General features: G+C 34.5%; 1 protein-coding gene across 1 annotated transcript; it reads right to left on the reverse strand.

Annotated features, from left to right (window-relative positions):
* Positions 1 to 450: 450 nt before the first annotated feature.
* LOC145128671 (F-box family protein) lies at positions 451 to 2,633 on the reverse strand. The gene is made up of 6 exons (XM_079063489.1): positions 2,303 to 2,633; positions 1,635 to 1,789; positions 1,479 to 1,566; positions 1,224 to 1,393; positions 1,001 to 1,146; positions 451 to 827 (listed from the first exon to the last, which is right to left on the reverse strand). The coding sequence occupies exons 1-6, from the start codon at positions 2,485 to 2,487 to the stop codon at positions 702 to 704; spliced, it is 870 nt and encodes a 289-aa protein (XP_078919615.1). The 5' UTR covers positions 2,488 to 2,633; the 3' UTR covers positions 451 to 701.
* Between the last annotated feature and the right edge of the window lie 9,010 nt (positions 2,634 to 11,643).

The raw sequence follows: 11,643 nt of genomic DNA on the forward strand, positions 1-11,643 counted from the left end.
TATTTAAAATCCGATTCGGATTTTATTTGAAACAGTAAAACCGGTTTAGCCAACTGGATGATTTTTGTACCGGGTCTGGCAATGAAATTATGTATCCGATGGTATCGGTTCAAAACCGGTTTTTCCAAAATGGCATTTGAGATTATTTGGCTTTTTGAATAATGTTTTTGCAAATTAACTTGAAACTTCAATCTTATACATATTTGTTGATTATAAATAAAGAAAATAAAAATAGAAACAAAAATACAATAACATAAAAGTGATAAAACTAGCAAACGAAATACCATTTTTATAAATAGACTAAATCGACGACATGTTTGATTATAATGGTTCATCAAAGGAGCCAAATCATCCATCATGATATATATATATATATATATATATATATATATATATATATATATATATATATATATATATATATATATATATATATATATATATATATGATAATTCAGATAAACCAATTAACTAAAGTTGAGTTACAACTTACAAGGAGCCAAATCATCCATCATGATAAAGGAGTTGGCCTAAGGGTTAAATACAAAAAATTTAACCCTTTTAACCTATTTAACCAATCCATATATATCATACTCTCATCTAACCTTTTAACCTAAAACACTACTCTTTTTTATTATTTTACATAAAATGGTAAAACTAGCAAGTGTGTAACATTAAATGATAAAAATAGTACATTGCACTCAGTGAGAAAACTCGCTCCTCCTAGGATATGCCCAAAGCTTGGGGGCAAAATCGTCATATGAATCACAATCACTATCATTATCACTGTCTGATGAAGCATACTCACCATCTATGTACTCAACAATCTGCCAAAAAAAATATCATATTTTCTTTATATTACTTAAGTTTCCATTCTCCCATTCATAACTCATCATCAAAAAATCATCTTCCAAACACACCACAAGATGACTAGATAAATTGGAAACCTCTCATGGTTAATGAAAATTTGAGATAAAAAAGATAGTTAAATTCAAGATACCTGTCGAGTAGATATTGGGTTGATTTGGTGATATTTACATTTCAGTCCAAATGTTTTGTTGTTTCCCATGTCAGTGACCCAAACAATTGCATGACAATGCTTGCAGAAGCCTCTAGAAGATGTAAGAAGCTTCTTCCATGAAAAAGCTGCAATCAAAATAAATCTAATGCGTATAAAGTTGAATGATTTCTTAAAAATATAAACTTGGGATGCTTTTGCTTACCTTCATATGCTTTTTTAAAAATATTTTTCCAGTCAAGGCTGCCCTCTTGGGTGCATTTATCATTGATTAATTCACCATGAACATGATTATTGATCTTGGAGAGAATATTTGAAGTGTTGGTATAGAGTGTCTTCCATACATGGCTATCAGTTGAAGCAATGTTCCATGAACTGAAGACATGAAGCATCTACAGGTATTATTTACATTTTCAAGAAGTTGAAATTTTAAAATCAATGAAAAGATAGAAAAAAATACCGGCAAACTTGTGAAGAAGAAAGTAAAGATTGTAAATCCAAGAAACTGAAGACATGTACAAGAACATCTTGTGGAAGTTCAACCAAATCTAGACAAAAAAAATCATGAAATGAGATTAATGTAAGAACTATTGATGCACATAAAACAAAAACCAACCTTCTTCATTGTTTCGTGCTTTGGAATGCCTCTTATGAGCAACCATAGCATGCTTGAACTCAGTTACAGCCTGAGCCTTCTTTTGCTTTGGCAATGCTGATTCCACAGCTTGAAGGAGGGTATTTGCTGCATGAATGGCGGTTTGTGTTTGCATTCTGAATTCAAGTGAATGACATTACATAATTAAATATGTATTATGATAAAACAAGCTCCATAAACAATCAAAAAGTATATAATGCCCCAAATCCAGAAATCCACTCAAACAAATTTGAACAAAATGATGTTACTTATTTGCTGCTTTTGAAATAATAGGCAACTGTGCTTATAAGTTATAACATGAGTAATCTACAAGACAATACAAATCCTCCAGAAAGTTTGTGTTTATGTGTTCCCTTCCAATTAAGTTTGAGCAAAAAAAAAGTGAACAACTACACAGGAAGGCATATAAGGTTCCATAAAACAAGAGATTTCTCTGTACTATTATGAAAAGAATAATCTAGAAGACTTGAATTTGAAACACAGTTAGTTCTAAAATTGGATTCTGAATACCAAGGAACTATTAGACAATCAATTTGTGCGTGCATATCTGCTTTTCGGAAGAAATTTCATCAAGCACCATGAAAAGTTAATATAAATATGATTAAGATTAGGGATCGAAGAAAACATACCGAGGAAGAAGGCCAAAGGCAGTGAGGACATCTTGGAGAACAAGAGATTGCAAGTTTTTGGGGAATTTAGAATAGGAGAGTTTGAGAATTAACGCAAGCTCTTTACAAGCCAACGGATACTGATAGATTCGGGAGAAGGATTGTTGAAGCCCTAATTTATGGTACCGATCCATCGGACCTTCCATTCTTCCAAATTTGTGGTAGTTTAAGAATTAGGGCAAGTTTGCATGTTGATTGTTGCGAGGGAAATAGGAAGTTGAAGCGGTTTCATTTCATCGGCCAGATTCTTTACACAATTACTTTTTGTTTCTCAAGTTAATGCCTGATCGTACCATTCATTCTTTATTTGAGATACAAATGTACTTTGAAATTAGGGATGTAAAGGGGGCGGGATGGGGTGAGTTGACCTTCCCTTTCCTCGTCCCCGAATGTCTCTTTTCCATCCATAAACATGCGGGGAATCAAATTCCACACTTTGGGTTTTTTCTGTTCTATCCCCGATATTTCAACATAATAATCTCAAATTACGTAAAAATAATTTTAAGTGTAATAAACAATCAAAACAAGTTGCCATAATTAGATTGTGTTTACATCAATCATAAAGTTTAATAAACATCAAAACAAAAAGTGATGATTTCATATATGGACCGTTTAACGAAATGACGATTGATGAACTCTTGGAATTGGAAACGTAATTTGGTATACGGACTGTGTTTTTGATGGTCTAATCCAGATCATTTCATGCTTAACGGACTTAATTAAAATTCAATAATTTATCAGTGTATATATATATATATATATATATATATATATATATATATATATATATATATATATATATATATATATATATATATATATATATATATAAAAGGTTGAGAATAGGGGAATCATTCTCAGCCACACTTTTATTTTGCCGCAAAACACTTAGGCGTACCGTCGGAAATTGATAACGGATAAACATGTGTTTTCCAACCAAACATGTTTCATTAAACTATGCTAAATATTACCTTAATATACACAAAAACATATATTTTTTTGTTTTTTTTTTATTTTTAGAAAGCCATTTTTATCGAAAAATTATTTTAAATATATCAAAATTCATAATTTTTTATTCTCTATAAAAAGACATCCATATTGATATAGTTTTAAGATAAAATAAAAAATTTATTTTTTTTAGAGTTTCAGCTCTCGTTATTCATAAGTGTTTACTACAGTACATTCGTTATTCATTTATGAATAAAACGTATGCTTAACTTTTTTTTTATAGTTTAAGTATCGTTCATATATGAATATGACACGTAATAAAGTTTTCTTACTTAAAATATATTTTTTTACATCATATTTTGTCATATATTATATTTATATATGAATAAAACGTGTATTAGTTGTCGTCATATTTTATATTCATATATGAATAAAATATTTATCAGATTTTTGTTACAGTTAATTTGTTATTCATAGATGAATAAGTAGTATAAATGATACTTGAACGGTAAAAAAATTAATTATATATTTTTATTCATAAGTGAATAACGAATGTACTGTAGCAAAAATCTGATGCATTTTTATTCACTTATGAATAACGATAGCTGAAAATATAAAAAAAAAATTATTTTATCTTAAAAGTATATTAATATGGATGTCTATTTGTAGAGAATAAAAAATAATGAATTTTGGTATATTTAAAATCATTTTTCAATAAAAATAGCTTCTTAAAAATTAAAAAAAAAACAAAAAAAACTATGTTTTTTTTTGTATATTAAAGTAATGATTAGCATAGTTTAAGGAAACATGTTTTGTTGGAAACACGTGTGTATTCCTTATCCATTTCCGCTGGCACAACGGAGGCTTTTGCGGCAAAAATAAATGAGTGGCTGACCCATTCTCAACCTTTTATATTTCTCAATTGAACTTACCTCTATATATATATATATATATATATATATATATATATATATATATATATATATATATATATATATAAACCCTCTTTTTCTCATGTCGCCAAAATTAAACTTACGAGGTTTTCCTTCCACCACGTAATCTACCTCCTAAACGACGCTATGGACATCAAAGTCGATTCACGAGAGCATGTGTCCGCTTCATCTAATTTTTGGAATTTCTTTTTTCTTTTGGACCGTCACGCATGTTGGGAGACGTTGCTTACGAACGTTTTTCTCAGCAAAGAGTGGCAATTTTCGTGTACTTAAGGAACCGATGTACTTCCCATTTTCTCTTACACATCTTAATGTCGCCTTCTCCCGTCTATGTTTATTCTGAATCAGAAATTCTTTGGAGATTGACCCGAGAATGAGACCTCGAGATAAAGTATGTTGTCGGTGTTGAAACTCCCACGTCTTCAAGTAATCGACTTTAAGTTTATCTTCACTCTCTACAAATTCATTTTATCTATTTCTGTTTTACTCAATTAATCGCAGTCGATGTTAGATTTGAAGGTGATGTGGAGGTTTTAGGGTTGATAAAATAGGTAATTGCTTTCCCTCTTTCTCTCATGCTTTGTTCTGAATTTGAAAATTCAGTAAATTCGTTGTTTTTAGCCCTACGATTTCTTGCTTTCAATCATTATTTTTTTTATATAAACTAGGGCACCAAATTTGTTACATTGCCTACAACCATGAGAAATACCTTTAAAAATGAATTACGTATGAAAAGAAAGCAGGGAAAAGAAAGTATCAAAAAAAATGAAATCAAAGATTTGGATTTTAGGGAGAGGTCAAATGCTTGACGTTGGTACTTAATAATTAATATCGTGTATTTTTATCCAATTGTTATTTGGAATTTGTTTTCTAACTTGTGGAGTTACTTGTTGAATAGATTTACAAGTTGTTTTTATCAATTGTAACAGTTAGTTAAGTATATGGTTGATGGTCATTTTGATGAACATATTTAAAAGCTATTTAATAGGAAAAAAAATTCAACGGTAGCAAAGCAAGAACTCGTGGTATTCTCGTTTTCCCTCCACTGATTGCACTCCAAATTATTAAAATGTCATTATATGTACTTTTTTTGTTAATGCATCTCTTTCTTTTGTGAATGTTGTTGTTTATGTTGAATGAGGCTATGAAAGTGCCTTTATAGTAAGTATGAGAACCACCCCATCTGATAATTATCTTTTTTTGCAATTCCAATACATTAACACACACAGTTATCTGAAATGCTCTTATATTTTTGTAGGAACTATTACATTAGTTTTGAACATAAAAATATCCCTCACCTACGATAAAAAACTAATAACTCATTTTATGGATCATTGCTTTGTACTAGGTTGTAAATTTAAGCATCCAATATTCTTTCGTACATGATAAGTGATTAGAAGCAATGGGCCAGTCTTGTTGTAACTAATAAATATCCTTCAAAACAAGTTGTAAATGTTTCCGTTAATAAATAACCTTGTATTACTTCACTTTAATTTATACTTATGATCTTTATGTCTCTTACAAAGTATATGATGTGACTAGAGATCAATGAAGAACCCCACAAAGTCTCACACTTGACAGGACAGAATGTAAGTTGTTTCGTGATTAAGGTGTGTGTTCATTATAAGTGTGTGCTTCGGATTTTTTATTACAGTATGATGGGGTGGATGATTATGATAATAGTATCTTAATTTTTGCTAATTTTAGTTAAGAGAGAAAAATAATATATATATATATATATATATATAGATATATTATTTTTTGTTATATAATATTTTGATGTGGTTTGATCCTAAGAGCATCCACAATCCATTAGAGTTCAATGGATTGTCACATCACTGCCACATCAGCATTTCACATTTTATTCAACTTTACTCTTTAACATCCACACTTTATTGAACCCAACACAGTTTAATGAAATTTCACATTTTCATCATTATATTTTTAAACATAATTATAAATTTAAAAATAAAAGATATAATAGTTAAAAAAAATACAACACTTAAAAATACATTAATTAAAAATTACGAAACCTAAAACATTTAATACCTAAACATACATTAATTAAAAACACGAAGCCTAAAAATACATTAATTAAAAAGATGACATCTACAAGTTATATTTTATCTTGACCTATTCACGACGGTTCATCCAAATTTGTCGTCCCTCCTCCGACATGCTACTTGGATCCATGAAAATGATTGACATCTCTTCATGCTTCATTTTTTCTTTTTTAATTGTATATTTCTTTTTAAGTGAGTTTTTATTTTTAAATACTTCATTTGTATTATTTATTTAAAAAAAATAAGACACCTAAAAATTGATTTATTAAATAATATAATACCTAAAAATATGGTTAATTTTATTTGTGGTTTAATTAAAAAAATATAAAAATCAAATATAAAAATATAAGAGAATATGATTACATATATATATTGTTTGACATTTAATCAAAACAGAAAAGATTAATTTCATTCAACCACTCAATGATCATACAACTCTTTCATTCAACCTTCCTCTATGTCATCACCCACACTCCATTCAACCTCTATATAATCCTAATCACCATCTATTCAACTCTTATTAAACCCCCATTGTGGATGTCGTGATTGGTATATTGTTTCTAACATCAAGATGTGTCATGAACAAATATAAGTTATTGTTTCTTGGGAGGTACAAGCTTTTTACTACTGGAATTGTTTATAAGTGAAAAATGTTGCCAATAATGGATCTGTTCATCAAGTACTAAGCCTTGCAATGTCATTTTGGATATGTTGGTACATATGATAGTCACGTTAAAAAAATTTAAACACTGCTTAATAGGAACTATTACATTAGTTCAATTTATTATGCAATTCGTGATGCTCCTTTTACTCCGTACGTAATTGGTTTTGGTAAATTGTAAAGTGATTTGAAGTTGTTATAACAAGTTTTTAATTGTTGGCTAATTTTTATTGCAAATATAACTGCACACGTGCCAATACATGTTTTGATAGATGAAAGGTCAAGTTGTTGATATACCTAAAATAAGCGTAACAAAAGGCATATTTGGGGGAAATGGTGATGGTAAAAAGGTAAATCCGAATGATTGCTGTTTTTGCAGCTTCGACATTTGATGAGTTAATGTCCATGTTTATTACAATTCGAAACATAAGAAGTCATTATGTGAATATTCATATGTATTCCAAACAACATTACTCTTACATTAAGCAAATTCGAAACATAATAAGTCATTATGTGAATATTCATATGTATTCCAAACAACATTACTCTTGCATTTAGCAAGCAATTAATTTTTATTGATTGAAGGGCAAATGTGGTCTATGTAATAGCATAAAAATACTAAATTACGCTTATAACATTTGCAAACCATGCTCGATAAATGTCTGTGGGTCGTGCTTAGCACGGGCCTTTAAATTACCTAGTATATATATATATATATATATATATATATATATATATATATATATATATATATATATATATATATATATATATATATAACGACCCAAAAATCCAAAATAAAAAATTTCATTTTTATTATAATCAAAATACTAATTTAACTTTGTTCAAGGCATTGAAAAACATTTCAATTAAAACAAATATCATAGTCAAATCCCAAAGATCACATATTGCGGAAAACACGGGTGTATGCGCTGCGATCGTCCCGAGCTCTTTCATTTTAAAACTGGAGTACCTGAAACAAAATTGAAAATCGTAAGCAAAAAGCTTAGTGATTTCCCCAAATACCACATACCATACATAACAAACATACTGTCAAGTATATCTGGGTGCTGGCCTACCCCCTTCGGTCTATCTCGACCGGATACTGCCAAGCATATCTGGGTGTTGGCCTACCTCCTTCGGTCTATTTCAACCGGATATTGTCAAGCATATTTGGGTGCTGGCCTACCCCCTTCGGTCTATTTCAAACGGTTACGGGGACTATTTCACCCCTATCACTACCACATAATATCATACATAACATATTGTCATACATATCTCGGTGCCCAACCTACCCCTTCGGTCTATTTCAACCGGATACCGAGTCTATTTCACCCCTACCACTACCACATAATATCATACAGAAAGCATCAAGTAATACATGCACAACTGACAATTATCACACAGACAATCATCAAACTTGTTTTGGTCAAAAATTACACAAGTACTAATCAACCAAATTTAATGAGAGACTGTGATGTTCAGATTGTGTAATAGCAAATGGTAAAAGAAAGTGACACAATGGTTTACAAGGAAAGCCCTTGATCCTTGCTAGGATCTCCGGCATAAAACCATGGGAGGTGATAATGATCACCTGTCTTGATGATTTTATTGATATAAAATGATGATTACAGTGAATTCTTAGTAAGAATGAGTAAGGAATTTCGTAGAGCAAGCTTAGACTAAAGAACATTGTGTCATATGCAAAATACAAGTGTCAATTTATAGTATAAACTAGCCAACAAGATGTCCGATATTTTCGGGATCCTCTATGACCAGCTTCATGAACGTTATTTGACCAAGTATTCCAGGTCTTTAACATAGTTGAGATGATTCTTCGTTGAGAATTGGTCTTCCCTTGACTACTTCTGCACACGTGTTAGTTGTAGACAAAATATGACTGTTATAATCAATAGTTGACAAACCATAATGCTTCCAACCCTTAATATCTTGATGCAACCTACGAAAACAATGCCCCTAACCATAACCAGCTGCAGAATCCTTATACTTGGCAGAAGGCTCAAATAATCCTTCGAGTAGAAGATTCATCCCTGCAACGGTTAGACTCAAACGAGAGCTGCGCAACAGGGTCAAATCAATTACTCTGAGATTATTTAATCCAACTGCAAGTGTCTTAGCACTTTCGACCAACAAGCTACTCCACACACAAGAATCCTTAAATCACTACTTTTGCCTGAAACATCATGTTGCCTCTTATCTACTTTCCAAATGAACCGAGACCTCCCTGTTCACAACTTCATACGCCAACTATCTGGAATACCGGATTCTCGCCCGACTGCTGAGCTAAAGAACACCCTCACAGTCGCCCCACACATCTTCCGAAAGAAAACTTCGGCCGGCAATAGCTAACCGAACCCTCTCAGCACCAAAATCGATGCTAAGTTGAACGCTACAGGACCAACTGTGGTCTTACCCCATACCCGGCCTCCCACGACCTATCAATCCTTGATTCTAAACATGATGTGGCTCTCCCACAGCCTTGCGAATAGATCCGCCTTGGCCTAAACCGTCTGAAGAAATCCATGGGCAAGTCACAGATTCGCTGAAATCTCGTCGTTGAACCGAGACCGGTGAATGCTACTGTCACCCCGCAGTCTTACAACACTCCCACACTAACTGATCACTAGTGAATGTTACGGCTACCACCACAGTCTTACAACACTTCCATGTTGCCACATCCGCCTCCCACTGCCTAACCGTTAATCTATTAATCCGAACGCCGTCCGGATTCAAACACACACCCAACCAACTCTCCATCCGAACTCAAATCATGACTGGAACCCCACCCTGGGTCCCCCTCCCGAATCCTGCTAGCTGACACCAAAAATACATGAAACCCAAGTTGGGAAGTTTCCCTAACTCCCAACTCATGCAATTCCTCAATCCAAGCAGCCACTTGGGCCACCCTCCTCCCCGATGGGGATGCGAAACTCACCCTAGTTCCACACCTGCTTCTGTTCCTGAATACCTGAGCGATTCTCCCCCACTTAGATTCGACTAAGTCTTCACAACATATGAGAATTGGAGGATTCCCAATCCCTTTTACCCTCTAATAACCAAACTGCTGACAACATGTGCTTACCAGTGCTAGTGCTCCATCACCAGCCCAACCCAAAAGACTACACAACCTCTGAAGACTAGATGAACACTTCCTGAATCCTAGCGAAACTGATAACCCCAGAAGCCTTGAAATGATACCACACTCAAATCTTGAAGTTCAAATAACTGATGCTCAGACTAAATCCTCAGCAATAGATCACTTCCCCTTGGCGCTTCCAAAGGCCAACCCAAGCGCAATGGCGGAAACCACCGAACCCTGACCGCAGACCTTCTACATTATGCCCCTGAACCGATCTAGACCACAACTCAAGATAACACTGAACACTCCCAACCCGCTAAAAGGGAAACAACCTTTCACTAACCACTAATAATTCACGACATGCAAATGGCATATGACATTACTTGAAGATATAACCCAAACATAAGCAGAGAAATAACCGAAGGTACACTTACCCAAACCGATGCAAAGTTTCCAGCAATATAAATTCTGATAATAACCAAGAAGGAAGCAACAGATAACATACCCGTAATATCGCCTGAAGAAACCCTGACTCCACCTTCCTGCCAAAGAACCCGCAATGGAACCTGAGCAACCCCAACCACCAAGCGGGGGTAATTCGCCTGGACATGACCAGACTGATGACAATGATGGCATAACTCTATTCCTAATGTGCATTCTTGGCGTTTGTGACCCTTCCATCTACACCTGCCGCACTTAGACTTGCTGCGCACATCCTCCCGAGTCCCCTCATCCCTCGCACAACCATCTCGAACCCTCGGGTCTCTGACCAGCTACGGCAGCGTTCAACTGCCCAGATTGTCGATCCAGACCATAAGTCTGCTTCCCCAGCTGACTATCTAACCCAATATCCCGCTCCCAGGTTACCCCGGCCACCTCATCAACCGCCTGAATAGTTGAGGTCCACCTTTCGATCCCGACGACCATCCTATCGGTGACACACCCAATGATGTTGGGTAACTCCTCGCGGAGGGATCGCGAAACCTCTGTGGCAATCCAATCCTGTAATCGACTCTCCCGAAGACACGGTGCACACCTCGCCTCCGATCCCAAACGACAAAAGCTAACAATAGGATCCTCCTTCCAGAAGGATCCCAGAGATCCACAAGCTTCGGGCTCCAAATAAGCCCCCAACTACCCTGCTACAATCTCGGCCCGAAAGTCCCCGAGACGACTATCCAATACCTCCAAAATCCTCTCCTTGACTGAACCAAGGATCACAGGAGTCTGCTCCAAAATACCGCGGGTAATCTCCGACGAGATGAACTCCCGCATCTGCTCGCTAAACGGCTCAGCACCTGCACCTGAGCCGGAACCCGAACCATAACCAAAACCAAAACCAGAATCAGAACCATCTCCCTGAGTGCTCATCTCCAAGCTGAAATACGACCAGCCTACAATCAAAACATGCTCAAGAATCCTCCTTCCATAAGATTCTTAGATTCTCCAAGATTCTCACCGACTCGAGTATGGGTCCTGTGCTTTCAGTAGTACGGGCCCAATACTACCTTCCATACCTATCCATACTTTCCTCAGCAATCCTCCCGAATCCTCTAAGTCACTTCCACAAACCAATG

Source organism: Lactuca virosa, chromosome 8 (assembly GCF_052849685.1).
Source record: "Lactuca virosa cultivar CGN04683 chromosome 8, Lactuca_virosa_CGN04683_v6, whole genome shotgun sequence".
In the NCBI taxonomy this organism is placed as follows: Eukaryota; Viridiplantae; Streptophyta; class Magnoliopsida; order Asterales; family Asteraceae; genus Lactuca; species Lactuca virosa.

Bases quoted from the DNA above. Each gene is read 5' to 3' on its own strand.
- LOC145128671 (XM_079063489.1), bottom strand. From the start codon at position 2,487: ATGGAAGGTCCGATGGATCGGTACCATAAATTAGGGCTTCAACAATCC. The intron at 1,790-2,302 runs GTATGTTTTCTT...ACTTGAATTCAG, and splicing joins GCCTTTGGCCTTCTTCCTCG to AATGCAAACACAAACCGCCA. The intron at 1,567-1,634 runs GTTGGTTTTTGT...TTTTTTGTCTAG, and splicing joins AGCACGAAACAATGAAGAAG to ATTTGGTTGAACTTCCACAA.